The sequence below is a fragment of the Microchirus variegatus genome, assembly GCF_963457635.1.
Source record: "Microchirus variegatus genome assembly, chromosome: 10".
NCBI classification, from domain to species: domain Eukaryota; kingdom Metazoa; phylum Chordata; class Actinopteri; order Pleuronectiformes; family Soleidae; genus Microchirus; species Microchirus variegatus.
In genome coordinates this window covers 16,994,660-17,011,885 of record NC_139811.1, presented here as the reverse complement: position 1 = coordinate 17,011,885, position 17,226 = coordinate 16,994,660, and the positions used below count along the sequence as shown (strand labels likewise).

The window sequence follows — 17,226 nt, the reverse complement described above, 5'->3', positions numbered from 1 at the left end:
ACATGTCACATTAAATCAGCTGTGGTTCCCTCTCTGATGCTCACTTCGCTCTTCAGCAGGTTGTCTTGCCCGTGTGTCGACTGTCTAAGTGTTGATTTGCTGCCATGTGATGGACCGATTAGACATTCACGTTAACAAGCAGTTGAACACGTGTACCTAATAAAGTGGTCTGCGAGTGAATATGTATGAGTGCATCAGTACCAGTCATGGGCAGGTCTTGGAAGAGAAGCAGCCTCTGGCAGAAATGAGGGGGCCGAGAACAGTAGAGCCCCCCCGCCACATCCCCTGTGGTCATGGATGAGTGCAAGCCAGGCCAGACCTCCTGAGAGCTGTAAGAAGTGAGCTTCTCTTCAGCTGAGTGAGACAGTGTTAGCTCAGCACTGCTCAAACAGAAGGAAAGAATGGAAAATGAGGGGATGAATCATCTTATGGCAACTTATGACCCCCCCCCCCCATTCAGTTTAGTGCTACATGCTGAATTCGGATTCTGTGATCGACAGTCAAGCTTTGAAATCTTGACTTTGAGACAAAAACACATCAAAACTCGCATATACTGTTTGGGTTAATTGTTTGTTTGTTCGTTCGTGGCAGAAAGAGCCACAAACGCAGAGTCGTTCCAGTCTGCCGAGGTGAAAGTGCATTCGTCAACTGTGGTTTTGTTAGATGGGAAAACACGTTTCAGCGCTCACGATCTGGGTCCAGTCCAAAGACGTTATGACACAATCTGCAGATGCATAGAGGAAACCGCTCGTTGCACAACGACTGGGGGGGGAGAACAAGAGCTGTGTTTCCCTTTGGAAGAAGTTTTTCCAAACCAGAGAGAAAACCATACCCACATCCTGACATACCTGCAACAATCCCAGAGAGGGACGACTGCACTGATGCTCAGAGGACTCTTATAGGAGTCAGCACAGGCATCTGAAGATGTTTAGAGCGAGGACACCGGAGAAGACCCTCAATCCTCCCCCCATCATCGGTGTGTGTGTGTGTGTGTGTGTGTGGTCTCCTGCTGCTGGCTGTGCAGTTCCCGGGTTTAGAGGTCAGCGGGTCAACACTGGGTACTGGAATGTTTATGCTCGCTTCTCCTGTTAACATCAATAACCGTACTCTTGTGTCTTGTTCTCATGGAGGAATGGCCCCAGCCCATCTTTTGGGACACAAAGAGGGAAACAATAATTTGTGACGATAACAATTTGTTTAGTTTGGTATATATACTTATACTTAGTTTGATTGCTTGGCAGGAAGGGTAGACAGTTAAAAAAGGCAAAGATGAATGACTCTGGCAATAAGTGTTAAGACATAATCAATAAATAAAAAAACACAAGCCAAGGAGAATCACTTTACTTAACGACTGACAAACATTAAGCGATGATCATTACTTTGTTTGAATTGAAGCAAAGTCAATTCAGGCGCTTATTGAGCCTTCTGAACGAAAACGTCAATACGCTCACCAACACGGCTCGCTCTCTGGAAGAGGAATTTCCTCCCGTGCGTGCAGGGAAAACTCAACTTGGCACATTTGAGAGATGCTATACATTTTTCGTGGGTGGGACTTCTCACTGGGGTACAGTTCGCCCCCGCACACCCCTTCTCCTCCCCTTCACCGCCACTCCCAGTCCCCCCCGACACATATGGTCAGAGATATGTGTATCAAAGCATGGGAAAAGGATGTCTGGAAGGCGTCCAGCGTTCTCATTTTTGCCTGCAACAACAAAAGCACATTTGGGGCTTTCGAACCATGGCACTCTGCCCTCGAGCTCTGCGCCAGCAAACAACTCCTCACACCACTCCACACTCCTCATACCCCCCCCCCCCACCCCTTACTCAGTGAAGAACTGCAGCAGCAGAAATGGCTGTTTGTTTATGAGCCATTTTAAAAAAGGAACTTTCAAACTACAGCTGCCAACATAAAAAGAAAAATGCTGGAGCTGCTTGGGGAGTGGTCTGGATTATTTTATTTTTTTTGGGGGGGGGGGTTGCACACAATATCACGTGTGCATGGGAGGGGAAAGGGAACAGAGAAAGGCAAAGGGCGGTATATGAACAATTTTGTATTCTGTTTCTTTTTCTCCCCCATCCCCCACTTTTCACTTCCCCTCTCCTGTTCTCCTCCTCACCGCCCCACCTTCCCTTCTCTTCTCCACCACCCCCCTCCACCAGCAGGTTGTTTAATACTTTCCAGATTTCAGCATGCCTTTGGCCTCCTGGAAGAGCATCAAGTCTGCTGATGGAATTTGGTGGAAAAGGTGGTGGGTCCAGGCAGGGGCTCCTGACATAACAAACCCGAAGGCAATGAGCGCCTCCCATTGGTGGCTTGAGTAAGAGGTATACTTTTTTTTTTTTTTTTTTTTTTTTTTTTTTAATGGAGTTGGAAACCAAAGGGAAATTACATCTGACAGCCTCTGAAGCTGATGAGAATATACATCCAGGGTGTTTGAGAGGAAGAAACAGCTGCGAGACAGACTCACGTTACAATGAGTTTCTGTGAGGGAGGGGGAAGAGCTGAGCTGAGCTGAGCTGAGCTGAGCCTCCCAAACACCATCATCACCCATCTCCAGTGTCAACTTTAAATGCACAAGACAACTTTGGGGCAGTCGTGTTCACATCCCAGCTCTTACGACAAATCACACACTATAATCTCCTTTGACAGCGTTGGTGATGAGTTACAGGTTTTGTTTTCGGGGAGAGGGGGGGAGGGGGGGCAATTTGTCTAGACCCGGTGAAATGTGGTTTAGAAGTCTGAGACATGAACAGAATAAAACCAAATCATCAATCCATATATTGTCGTCAGGTGTGAGATAAAACGGAGGAATTAAAAACAGTCAATTTGCTATCTCAAAGTCAAATCGACCATTACACCGACACACCAATCACCAAGTTTGAGCTCCACAGCCACTAGATGGCAGTAGAGAATAACATTTGGGAGTGGGTTTGTCCCATCCTGCACCACAACAGCTTTATAATTCTGTTCAGTTAAAAAGCAAAATGCAAACGAGGCTACTCATTAACATTTTGTTTTTTTCCCCCCTCCTCAAACAAACAAAAACAAACTAAAAATCAACAAACTCAAAGAAGAATAATGACTTCATACAGACAGTGAAAAGAAGGATCAATAGCACTGCTGGTTTGTATTGATCTCAGCGATCAATACAAATGGTCTGTTTCTACCACAAGTCTTGGAATAATGACTTGTTCTTGCCCTCTGGTTGATTGTACACTGGTAATATGTGACTGAGAAAAAGTGAAAGTGGAAGGAGATGAATTAAATCCTGGTCTAGTTTTATTTGTATACTGCCAAATCCCAACAGACATCATCTTGAGGTATTTAACCCGAGTATAGTGCTTACAGTATTTTACAAAGAAAAACAAACCATTGCCAGGGAGCGAGCACTTGGCGAACAAGTGGAAATAAAAAAAATATATAAGAATTAAAAAAAAAAGGGATGGAGCTCAAAGGTGGACCGACGAAAGGAGAGAACATGAACTGTCTACTGTGAGTGTTTACCAAACAGAGGGCACTGAACTTTGACTGAGCCATAAGCGGTTCACCCATGTGTGGAAAACCAAAGCGTGGCCTGTAAACTCAAAAATGACAGAACAATTCTGGGGCCATGATGATAAAGCAGTATGTTATTCTGATGCGGCTGCCACACTCATCCATCCCTCAATCAGGGTGCGGAACACCTCCTATCATCAGTGAGGCTCCTTTCCACCTCCATCCATCGTCCATACATACACTACTCACAAAAAGTTAGGCATGTTTGGCTTTTGGATTCAACTTCAGAATGCACCTAAAATGCACTAGAAACTTTACAGCTGAACTTAAGTTAACTGTGAGAGCCACGCAAAGTAGTTTTGTGACGTTAAATGTTGAAGTGTTTTTAGTATTAGGTGGTGTAGTGTGTGTAATACATTGTAATAATATAATAATGAATACACTCAAGTGTAAAAGCATGTTGTGCTTTACGACAATTTAGGGAGCTTTCAGGCAGTTTGGTCACGTGGACAGTAGTCACTAGGTTATGGAGGAATTTGCACGCGTGGTTTGAAATAAGTTTTTACCGTTCTGCAAGTGTTCGTAATTTGGAATATAATATGCTGGTATTGGACCTGGTATTTGTTTTCTGTTCTTTGTCTTCGATAAAATCGACACCAACGTTCACCTGCCTCCTGATACTTGTGAGTGACACTGGGTTTCTCAAGAGTAATTGGACACGAGTCAAAAAAGAAAACCGCTGCAAATCAAGTGGCCTGTTTTAGGAACAACGGCCACTACAATAACCTTCTCTAAACTTTTCAATGCACATGTCCAATTTTTCAATGTTTCAGTACTTATTGAATCACATGCTGTTCTCTAACAATGTGATTCACTACAACTGTCTGATGTAGGGTCTCAATCGTAATTGAACGACTGAAAGTTCTGGTTCAATGACAATTTGTATTTAGTCCTCTTCATCATGTTCAAATGTTGACATCATGAGACCAATGTGGTATAGCCACCACTGTTAGCTCTCGTATGCGATAAAGAAATTCCCATTGCATCCTTCTACTTAAATGTCCTGCTTTCATGGTAGAATATCACTGTCGCATGAACTTCGTCGAATCTCCCAAACTTTTTGTGAGTAGTGCATGTACAGATAAGAATACAGCTGCTCTGTTTTTGAATAAAACACAGGTTTTCACAATTTCACTTATACGCGAGGAAAAAACAGACCCATTTACTCATGAGACATCGCACTGCTCTCAGCTTCTACAGCCAATACTTAAGAGAGACAACCGACTAAAGCCTCAATTGCTTCCTTCCTTCCTCTTCTGGGAGAGCCAAAGAATAGTGACAGGAAAGAGAGGAGGCACTCAAGGAATTCATTTGTTAATGAGGCTGATTAAGAAGCACATGCATACAGTATGAGGGTACAAGTTACATCAGGGAAACATATAAAACAGTGTTTCTTTACAAATAAATCTATAAAGTGCAATTTCCGTGTATTATTTTGTGCCAGTTCGCAAGATGCGCGCCCGAGACGATCTTGCAGCTAACATGCCTGCACATCGTTGTTCTTAGCAAACGTGGAAAGGAAAATAAATACATTCATGCATACTTTTTGCAGTCAAACTCTATGGACAAAATTTAATACCACATGCATTTGTGATTAAGACTCTTTAAGGGCCTTAATTTTCCCACAATTGATTTGATTTATCAAATTTTAATGCTTTTTAAGACCCCGCAGACACCCAGAGTATGTACCATCCCAATAAAAATCAACACAATGCGTGGGGAGTAAAGAAGTTCAGGCTTTCTTTTATTGAAAAATATAGGTTATTTTGAATAATACAGTAAAAAGGCTGTGACATATTGCAAAGAAGACAACAGAAGAAATCATATACTATATATACAGACAATAGAAACAAAGCAACACAGACTACGGCCCATTCACACTAAATTAACCATGGAAAAAACCTGAATATATTACGTAGTGTGCGAGATTGGAAATATAAATATCCACTTGTGCAGACCTTGTTTTTCTTCTTTTTTTTTTCCTGCATGATAGATCTTTAAAAAATGTTTCTTTTTTTTAATGTTCAAGCTGAAGCTGAATTTAAATTCAACAGTGATTATCCACATATAAAAAAGAAATGACGAACGAGGCTCAACGAAAAGTGAGCTGCACAATTTTGTTTTCTTTTTTTTTTTGATGGCAAATCTTCATTTGGCACATGTCAGTTTCAGTTAAGGCAGAGAAATCAATCAATCAATCAGCGCAACCGAGCCTCAAAATGTCTGGCCACCGCTCTTTTTTTCATGATGCAAGAGATACCAGTCTAGCTGCAACAACGTATAAAAACGGCAATCTCTTCTACACGCTCTGGCGTCTGTCAGTGGCTGTGTCTTCTTTTTAATCCATTCGTTCAAAACAGATATAGTGAACACTGGCAAAGATAGAAAAACACCAGGTATTAGACACCAAACAGACATAGTGTGAGGTTTACTGTGCCAGTTGGTGCGCTGTTAAATCTTATTTTTCAATACAAGACAACCAAACTCTAAATAGTGGTGAAAATAAAGGCACCCCCGAGCTATAGAGGATCGTCACCCCTTTACATAAACCACTCACAGCTGCGGAAATACCAGGAAGGAAGTGGTTTTACTCGTCTCAGTTCTAATCTGAAAAGACAAATAACCAGAACGAAGCTCGAAAAATCACTTCAGCTCACGGAAATTCATAGACTTTCAGAGAACAGTAAAGAATCGGTTCAACGACAAGAGACAACGGTGATGCGCTCTCCATGCTTCACTTCCCAGTAGTAACGCCACGTTTCATAGTTAATGCAGGCCAGCATAATGTATCTCAGTCAGCTTTTTGTTTTCTTCAATTCACAGCGAATCTAAGCCTGTGCGGCACTAAAGCTGAATTAAAAACAGAGGAGAATTTGGGTTTGGGCTTTGCGGTCTAGCGTTACAGCAGGAAATGGCAGGCTTTGTGCAGCGTCTCAAGGACCCCGGGTTACATAAGGTAGAATACTGACGAATGTATGGTACTTTAGTGTAACATCCTCACAAGACAAGAGGCTCAAGGCAGGATTTCACACTCCAGTGACAAAACACAGCCCCCTTTATTGTGACAAGAAACCCACCAGTGGTCCTGTGGTGACAGAGACCTTCTCTTCAGCTAAGGCCTCATGATGCCCCACGGAAAGAGAGAGAGAACAAAAACAAGAAGGACAAACTGAATGAAAAAAAAGCACATGTGACACCTCGAGTGAGAGAAGAGGGTGTGTGAACTAAACTTAAGTTATGGAGAGCGACTTTCCAAAAGTTCTTTCCTAAAGCCATCCTCCCTCCCTGTATACACCTGGAATGTCCCTTATTCAGAAGGAGCTGCTCCTCTATGACAGTTCTTTCAGTGTTAAAAGAGGGAGGGATGGAGGGACTGACAGACAGAATGTGCAGGGTAAGGCCCTCTGACAGTTAACGAACGGCAAATCCTGAAGGAGCAGTCACACTCTTTTCTTTTCTTTTTTTGTACAAAGTAAGAGTCCTCCATCACCACCCCATTCCCACAGTAGACAAATAAAGTGTCTTCCCAGTGCAAATCCACATTGTCAAATGGGACTTGCACATTTTTACTATAAATTCCACCCAGAGCTCAGTTCCTAGTTTTTTTTAAGCAGGCTTTTTTTGAAATCTCATACACGGATCTCATCATCTTCATCCTCCAAGAAAGAAGAAAAGTTGCTCTCCTCTTCTGGAGGGGCACTGAAGGTGGCGCTGTCTGTATCACATGCATAGGTCTGACTGTTTGGTTTCTCTTCCAGGGCAGCAGAGCCAGAGCTGGACATGGAGCAGCTGTCGAGATGCTGAAAGTGTTTGGGCCGTGTCTCAGGTGTGTACTCAGGAGTGTAGAGCCCTCCGTTCTCAGGCTGCTGGTCGAGGGAGCTGGCCGGGGGTATACAGTGAGGCAGCTGCAGTTCAGCCTCCTCTTCTTCCTCTTCCTCCTCCACTTCATCTTCCCCCTTCTTCTCGCAATCCTCTTCCTCGTCGTGTGTGCTGAGGGAAGGCGAGGCATGGCCCTCGCTGCTTTTGCCCTCCTCGTAGCCAAGATCGTCATCCTCTTTTTCCATCACCCCCAGGATTTCGCCCAGCATGGAGGGTCCCAGGTCGACGTGAAAGGACATGACGGACACAGCGTGCTTCATTCCGCCTCCACAGAGGAAGTTGCTCTCTGGAAGCTCAGTCAACTCGCCAAAGTTTCGTTCCTCCAACTCCAAGAAGTGAGAGGCTGCAGCTGCGCCTCTACCATCCACCTCCCCATGCTGCTGCTTTAACGGACTCGAGGACAGACTCCTTGCCACCAGGCTGTCATCTCTGTCTTCATCGTTGAGAAAAGGCAGGGACATGGCATTTTTCACATAGGTAGGTGACCCGGCTGTGAATGCCAGGGTGCTGTCTGTCTGCTGATCAACCCTGGTCACAGATTGAGAGCGTTTGCTGCTCCTGAAGGTACGAGACAGGAGGCCAGGACGGGGAGAATGGGGGAAGGACTTGGTCTCAGGTGGAGGTTCTCCTGACCGCGTGCTGAGGAAGGAGGTGTCTCCAAATGCATCACCACTGCGACCTACATGCATCGTGTGGCGGAAGTCGCCCAGAGGGGCACTGATCATCTCTCTGGTCAGGTCCATGCGTGAGCGGCGTTTAGTTTGGGAGGAGCCGGACACAAGTTGCTTTAAGATCGGCATAGCAGCTGATGGGCGTCTTTGTCTTGCACAAAAAGGAAAAAAAAAGAGACTCTGAAATGAGTTACCAGATCTTGACTGTAGAATGAATATTGACCCTCCGTTTTTCAGTCAGCCTTTGAACCTGAAAAAGGAAAGAAAACAGTAAATTACACAGAGTTCAGCATCAGGGAGCTTGTGTTTTAATATAAAAAGGCAGTAATTGCATTAGTATTTATCAAAGAAAAACAGTAGTTGGAATTGAAATTTTGCACAATAAAACAAAAAGCCAGCGTGAATCAATTGTGACATGAACCGAATAAGAAAACCCTATCTGTTTACCAAACAGCTTTAGATTTGGTTGTTTAATCCCATCAAGTAAATAAAAACATTTCTAGGAATTTCAAATTGCCCACTAATTACAAGAGTCAAAGCCATCAATTATACAACTCCATAATGATTAGCAACACACTTGAAACATCTGTGCGATGACCTCGAAAACGCTCTGAAAAAAAGAAGAAATGGAACGCCACAGGATTCTGCTTCAAAACTGCATAATAACTGAGAGCAAAACACCAACCACAGGCCAACACGAATGGGAGGAGGGCTGAAGTTTGACAGATTTTCTACTACGGGGCTCCTCTCCACAGCATGGCATCTGACTGCAAACCTGTCGTCTAGTTAATGAAATGTTAATGAAATGAAGAAATATTTCCTCAGACATCACAAGCTTTGTGACTGACGGCTGAACAAATACATATTTCTGCCCTCGAGAAACATTTGGCCCAGACAGCGGCAACTGCAAAACTAGTCAGTTGCCGCTTCCTTCAGGTGCTCCACTGGAGGACAAGAGCACGGCGCCTCATTAGCGACACATCCCAACAGCTAAAAAACACACATGAAAAGAACCGTCATGGTGGTCTGCAGGATGAAGAACAAGCGGCTTCTACAGACAGACATCAAAAACACAAGCACTTCTGACTTGTGCGTGGAAAATCTTCATGGTTGCATGTAAGCGCGCCTGAGGAAAGTGCTTACCTTGCCGTCTTAAACGTTTGCCTCTCTCACTTTCACACAGCGCCACTTTCTCTGTTTACTCATTGTAAAAGAAAACAGTCAGCAACTTAACCTTGACTTTGGGTTTCTTACAGGCACCCATTTAAAAAGATATTTACAGAGTTTCTTTTTTTTTCTTCTGTTTTTGACAGAAGCGCCTTTGGGAGATGATTTGCCGTTTAATGCAGCAGGCACTTCTTAGTTCACTGACCTCGTTCTTCTGTCTCAACCTCCCCCCCATCTTTACCAGCGGAGTCATTATACTTCCTGTTAATGCGCTCACCTGCTTCAGTTGCCATAGAAACACCCTCCTGCAAGCAAAACAGTGCTTCCTGTCTGGGGCCACAGGCTTCATGTAAGCATGCAAACACATGGCCGCCGTCTGTGTCAATCCACAGCCCAGACAATGCTCCCCCTATCCATCTGCTGCGTTTTCACCGTCACTCCAACCACGTTGTGGGTATTTTTATTGGTAAAAATGTAACGTGAGTTCATATATATATATATATATATACACTAAACACAAGGATATATATTCAGAATCATCCATATGATGAAACATATGTCCAAGTGCTGGTATTCTGACTATTTCCATAAACTCCAAATGGTTTGGTGCCAAAATACACAAAAAAGGTCACCTTTTTTTTTTTTACAGAAACATGTTTATTATTTTAGATGCATGCACTGATTTGTGTTTTTTGGGGGAAGAAAATAATTCACACCCAGTCGTCCGCCCTAAAACAAATGTTGAATGGTTGCTTCTGGGTGGCATAAGCACAGAGGAGAAAAACAACTAACAGATCAAACAAGGAGAGATGGTAGAAGTCTGCCTACCACTCCTTCATCTAACCACCCCAGGCTGGGTTCAAGCTGAAAAGCTCAGTGGTGGTGACTGCCGCAATGATGCAGAAATTTGTTTCGTCCTATACTTGGACAACTGTTCTTCATCAATTCAATGTAAAGCAGATCCCAGAGCCTCTGCAGTGGCACGGGTCCATTAATCCTAATTCACAGTCCTGCTTTATTTATAGCTTTGTGGTTCTTTTGCATTATGTGTGCGGACACCGCATGCGAGGCTGTACATGCGAATGAAAATGTGGAAAAGGGCCTTAGAAGGCAGCATTTAGCGTGGGAACTACAAGGTCACAGTCGGGCGGGTGGAGGAGGGGGCTTGGGGTCAATGGACTTTATAAATAGACAGACTTTCACTCCGGGTCTGGCTGCAGCAGAGACACATAACGTGGGACAGAAGCCGACAAAGCAGGAGAATAACGTATATCTGCATTGTTTCAATTTGACACCAAAATCAGAAACTGTTCAAAAACTGACAAACAGCTGGACTGGATCCCTGACCACCAAGACCATCAGCCCTGGAAATGATAGAGATTTCGACATTGCATGCACACACAGAGAAAGAAACATAAACATGCACACACTAGAATCATGTCCAAATGTTATGGTAAAGGTTTTTTTTTTCCTCCGGTTCACCCAAATGTATATTTACTATGGGGGTAAAAACAAAAAATCAAATGTTGGCTCGGTTTAAAGATCACAAAACTCAATTATCAATTTAAATAGCTAGGTTGACTTCATGAGGGTTCTAAATCTGTTTAAATCCCATATGGTTATAGCTACTACTTTGTTGGAAGAAAAATACACACCCAATTCTGAGGGAAAAGCACATAGAAAAATAAATAGAAAAGAAAAGGTAACACATACAAATGTCTTTTACTCCTACTGATTGTGGGGGGGGGGGGAAGCAAAAAAATAAACTCTCTATTCACCTAGGAGAATTTTGCGACTCGCAGGAAATGCTGCAGTCGTCCCTTAACGGCGTGCACAGATGCTACATCAGAGGAAGTGAGCACATGAGAGCTGCAAGCTCGGGCTGTGACTCAGAAATCACTCATAATTAACATGCATCTATTACATTTTAGAGCCAGACACGCACGCACGCACGCACGCACGCACGCACGCACGCACGCACGCACGCACGCACGCACGCACGCACGCACGCACGCACGCACGCACGCACGCACGCACGCACGCACGCACGCACACACACACACACACACACACACACACACACACACACACACACACACACACACACACACACACACACACACACACACACACACACACACACACACACACACACACACACACACACACACACACACACACACACACACACACACACACACACACACACACACACACACACACACACACACACACACACACACACACACACACACACACACACACACACACACACACACACACACACACACACACACACACACACACACACACACACACACACACACACACACACACACACACACACACACACACACACACACACACAGAGTCAGGTGACTGTGAATTTATACTCCTGTTAAGCATGAGAGTGAAATATTGATCTCCTGGATAATTTGTGTTTAGGACGAACCCATTTTCACCTCATGTCAATATTCTCACAGCAGGTCAGACAACATTAATACGTGAGAGATCCCTCTCAGATACAGACACAGGACTAATGGTCCATTTCCCTAATTGAGTATTGATGTACCTTCTTTGGGCTTAATTCATCAGTGTGTATTCAACTGTCTGGCAGAGGACGACTGCTGCTGTGATGGTGTCGGTGAGGGCTGTCCGTCTACCACATTTGAATCCAGTGACCTGAATGGACAACTGAATAACCCGAGGGTGAAATGGAATTCAGGAGCGGTAGCCTCATGTGACCAAATCTATGTGAAAAATATTCACATAAAGCAAAATTGCTTGTTTTCTCTGGCCGACACCTTCAACTTAAAATGACTTAATCACACCATTTGCAAACTATGATTTATTCTTACATTTAAGTGCAACACAGCAGTCATAGGACAACAAACACACACACACATTCCAGTAATTAGCCAGACAAAATGGCCACTAATAGATAGGTATCTGCCTTGCAACTCAGTTAGCAGGCCTGAATCTCTCATTTAGGAAGGAGCAGCAGCCCCAGGACGAAAAGGTGGAAATCACATTATGTAGCAATCGCACGGTCTGAGAACAGCATACGTCAAAACTGATGTTGCACTCTCAAATAAATGCAGCAATGGGAAAACACACTGATCTAATGACAATTTACAAAGAGAGCCCTTTGAGGCGCACATGCGAGCCAGATTTACTGGACTTGCATGCAAGTCAGATCGAGTTGTCGACCTTTGGTACATCTTCAGTGCCCTGCTATCACGTTTCCCATTCCCCATACCATTCTACAGCAGGCAGTTGCAATACAGCCAGAGAGCCAGGCAGTCACGTTGATTAAAGTGTCAATATCCTGCTGTGTAAACGGCAAGGTAATAATCAAAAACCTGCTAATGTAAACTCCAGAAAGTGTTTGTTCACTCCAAACCTGCACTTAGTTGCCCCAAATAATAATTAACATCGTCAGCATTGGTGTTATGTGTAAATTTGCACAAGGCACTATTTTATCTATAAACTTCATCAGACTATAGAACGTGGATTACTATCAGTAAGAGCTGCAACGAACGATTATTTTCGTAATTAATTTGGTCCATAAAATGTCAGAAAATGTTAAAAAAAAACGTTGATCAGTCAAACCTGGAAATGATGATGTTCTATAAGTCTTGTTTTGTCCACAAACCAAAATGATTCCATTTTAATGATTTATTTGTTATGTGGAGTAAAGAAACAAAGAAATTCACATTTAAGAAGCTAAAACAATCCAAAATCTTGTTTCCGACTAATTTTGAAATCGATTATCGAAATTGTTGACGATTAATTCAGCAATCGATTAACAATTTCAGCTCTAAAGACCATTACATTATAAAAAGAGGAACAGGGAACACACAGAACAAGTATTGTCTCAGAGTAGACGGGGAGAAAAAAAACACGCTTGTGTGTATTTCACAAACACACCTCAGTGTTTTCTGCCTCTCCACTTGTACCTGGCGAGCTGTTGTGAAGCACCATGAGGTGATGTGAGCGGGATGGTCAGTTATGCTAATGTGACACTTAACTCAGCAGGACACTGTGCTTTAGTAAGGATCAAAGCACAACAGATTTTTTAGAGGATTCCATCTAATGAAGTCCCTGCAGGTTTTGGGAATTGGAATTCACACCCACAACTTTGCATCCTTTGATCCGTGAGTGGCATATCTGAAGTATAAGCAGCTTGCACTGGAAGAACAACCATACGAAATTCAGCAGTGTTCAAAAACCGCATTCACCCACTGGTAAATTATTATGTTGTTTAGATAACTTAAATTTGCAAGTATCATCACAATCGCAAATACGTTGCCTATTTAAGTCACTATTTTAGTTAAATAAGGCAGTGAAAAGAAGGAAAGGTGATAGACAAGCCTGGTTCCTGGCAGACGGAAGAAGAAGCCAGTCATCCTGAAAAGTACCAGCTGACCTCTGACACCACAGAGAAGATGACTTGTCTCTTTTACATTTACAGCCAACACCGCCTGCAGACATGACACTTCATCTATATCTCCCTGTTCTCTGCTTTCAAGCCGACAGCACACAAATAAGGACGCTATACGATTAGTATTCACTTCAGGGCTTTAAAAAAAATAACAAAAAAAGAAGACTGATGAACATGACTTTCATACTGTCCATTCCGGACTCTGTTATGTCTGATCAGAATACAATGCTTCTGATATTTCAGCCAGCATGGCTCAACATCATCATTATCAAGGCACTGGGCATAGCATCTAAATAAACATGGAAGGTGGCAGAGAGTCCGCACACATTGGCAGCAGTGTTTCAACATAGGAGAGACACACAAAAAAACTTGTGATATCAAAAAACAGTTAATTGTAGTTTTAGGACACATGCATACTACTATGTTTTCATTTAAAAATAGTGTTTCACAGATAAAAAGTATCTGCTTCCAGCCAAGCAGTTTCAGTGCCATATCAGAAGTAATATGTGTCCATACTTTCAGCTTCTTCCTCTCTTAGGGTCGGATGATCCACATTTCCAATTTGGCAGAGACGTTTAAGCTGGATGCCCTTCATGACGCAACTCTATCACTCATACAGGCTAGGCACTGACACTAAGAGTTCACTGCATGTGGCCCCTTATGGCTGGGGTCAATTTAGAGTGTCTAATTGACAATGAGCAATGGGAATTGGGTACCTTGCTCAAGGGAAAACCTTTGCCCTTGACCTGGCAGGGATTCAAACTGTCTTTTGGACTTGGTACTGGACTTGAACCCAATTGCAAGTCCAATTCAATTCTGCTCGGCCATGGGCTGCCATAATCTGTGTCCATGGGTGTCATGGGTTCAGTTCATGTCTGTGTAAACAGGAAGCTGTAGTTATTTGCTTAAATTCAGAAAGTACTGCTAACAGGAGACTATAATGGTAAAGGTCAGAGCAGGAACTCCTTTAATTCGACCGATGGTGAGGTCAAAATGAAATGAAACGCAAATTAAGAGTTTTGGAAAAGAACCAGTCAGAAAGTAAAAGGCAACTGCTGAGTGTTCAAACTAAAATGGAAGTTGTCTCCATAGACAGAAAAAGTTAATCTCATCTGATGTAAAACTTTCAAAGTGATCATACGAATTTGTTCAGTGCACAAACATTATGTCCATATAAATTAACTTCTCTTATATTGTTATTTAAGAAATAATAATTGCTGTTGAATGGCTGCCCATTCAGCTTTATCCCTACTGAATGTTTTCAGTCATGTGATGTGGCCAAATCTCTGAGCTTTTACATTCTCAGTTGGACATAAGGGGTCAAATATCGCTGTCTCCGCAAAGATGTCTGAGCCGTTTAAATGACACACCACAGAATATTACCACTGAGATAAGTGACCGACACCAATAACCTAAACCCGACGACCGCGATCCAACTCGGCTTCCCAAAGCACATATTTCACATGCATAGTTGCATGCGAAGGAAGTGTTTGACAGAGAAACATGTCGCCACGTTCGGGGGTCCACAGGAAGGGCAGGGAGAAAACGAGGCACTAAACCCTCCCATCTCTCCGGAAATCTACACAGCCTGCCCTTCCTGACCACTCGTAAAATAAACACGGCTGTCCTCCATCATACTGCATTACTGATTGGTTGACATCAGCAAACAGCTCATATATCACCATCAACACTCAGATTTAATAACCTACCAGGGTTTGGGGGCCAGTGCTGGGACTGTGTGTTATACAGCTCCTCACAATAGAACACGCAACATGAATCAGTACATGAAGCACCTAAGGCTGAGATAATAGAAGCTTTATTCAACCGGCTCCTTCCACAGCTGAGTCACCTCTGGCCCAGGTGTCTGTACCGTCACCCAGGTGGTGAGGTGACCTCTCACAGAACTGCAGAAACAAATAGTGAGTTTTTAAAGTACACACTCAAGTGGTAACCTGTGCTCCTGGATGGTAGGAATGCAGGGAAATTATGGGACTCGGAGAATCTTGCTTTAAAGTGTGAGGGTGCTATAATTACAGGGTCAAAAGAGCATAAAAAAAGAAACAAAATTGACAGGTTGGAGAGAAGCCAAACATGCAGCTTTCAAACAGTGAGGGCTTTGTGTCAAAGATACGAGTTTGTTTTTAGAAAATACTCAAACGAAAATTTTGTCCAGAGTGAGTGGCACTGGTTACCACCAATGACTTCCTTTTAAGTCCCTTCTGAGGACATACTTTTATTAGAAAGCCAGTATATCTGCCTTTGTTACACCAAATTAGTTTTACGTAGGCTTAACTCAAACCCTTAAGTATTTGAAAAAAAATGCTCTATAAACAAAGTATTGTATTGTTGTTAGAGGTTCTTTAATATAACTTTATTTATTAGATCACTAATAGAAAAGGTACAATAAAATAGACCCAACTTCTTAAACTCTAAAATAAGTTTGGTTTCTGTCTGTTGCTACAGTGACATCACTTCAAACAATATTTACAACTGGTGACGGGATGAAGTATTTCCTTCAAGCCCTGGTACCAACCCCAGCATACCAGGTCACAATGCGAACAGAAAACAATGCCCCCAAACAAGAGAGACAGGAACAAACACAGCATTCAAACAGTGACACGTGAGGCGCCCTTAGAATTCGGTGTCATAAAACGGTAGGTGGCAGAACACTAACAATTTTGCTTCCTTAGATCACCTGTCAAACCCTCTCCATGCAGGTTTCATATTCACCATTGATGTGGGCTTTTCTTGCACTGTGTTGCTTTATAGCAGTAACTACAAGAGATGACAGCAATCCAACATGGTAGTTAAAGCTCAAGTGTGTAACTCTTGTTGATATCATCATTCTGCCTGCGTTTGGTCTCCATGAGCAGAGACGATAGAACTTTGTTTGTGGGCTCTGTCAAGCAATACTATCAGACCTGACTGAGGGAGTGCGTTTGTGTGTACAGCAGCAGCGCAGGTGCAAGAAGCACTTATACTGTCTAACTTCTGAAACTTTTCATGCGTGCTGCTTTGTGTTGCTGTTGCCTCCATCTATCGAGACAGAATCACATCCTGCATGCAGCACAGGAAGTGAGTCATGTGGAATCAGGAAGCTGATAAGTTTACGGCTCTTTTCGACTATACAGGTGAAGCGCCGCTCCGCACAGCACTGTTTGATATCGTTTTCCATTACTTTAGAACCTCCTAAGCGGGGGCTGAGTCATCATACCATGCCTGCACGAATAAGCACAACAGAAACTAGTGATGAGCAAAGCTGTTTTTTTCAGTGTACTGAATCAGTTGGGTTGTGATGCTGATCCACTGTTAAATTTTGAGATTTTCGAAATGTCCTTGCCAAATGCTGGAGATTAGTGCATGTTTTTCCGTGTTTTGTTTTGTTTTTTAAAAGTTTTTTTAACTGATCTACAGTTTGCCATTGTTCGACTTGATTCCCGTGCCGGGACTCTGCCGGTGATGACACTCTCTGACCAATCAGAAGCCAGCAGTCTGTCAACATCACGTTA

At 43.1% G+C, this 17,226-nt stretch overlaps 1 protein-coding gene across 1 annotated transcript; it reads right to left on the bottom strand.

The window, feature by feature from the left end:
* Nucleotides 1–6,534: 6,534 nt before the first annotated feature.
* On the bottom strand, nucleotides 6,535–8,235 carry cdc42ep4a (CDC42 effector protein (Rho GTPase binding) 4a; the record flags this gene model as incomplete). The annotated part of the gene is made up of 1 exon (XM_083896880.1): nucleotides 6,535–8,235. One exon carries the CDS (start codon nucleotides 8,233–8,235, stop codon nucleotides 7,186–7,188), a length of 1,050 nt encoding a protein of 349 aa, XP_083753006.1. The 3' UTR covers nucleotides 6,535–7,185.
* Between the last annotated feature and the right edge of the window lie 8,991 nt (nucleotides 8,236–17,226).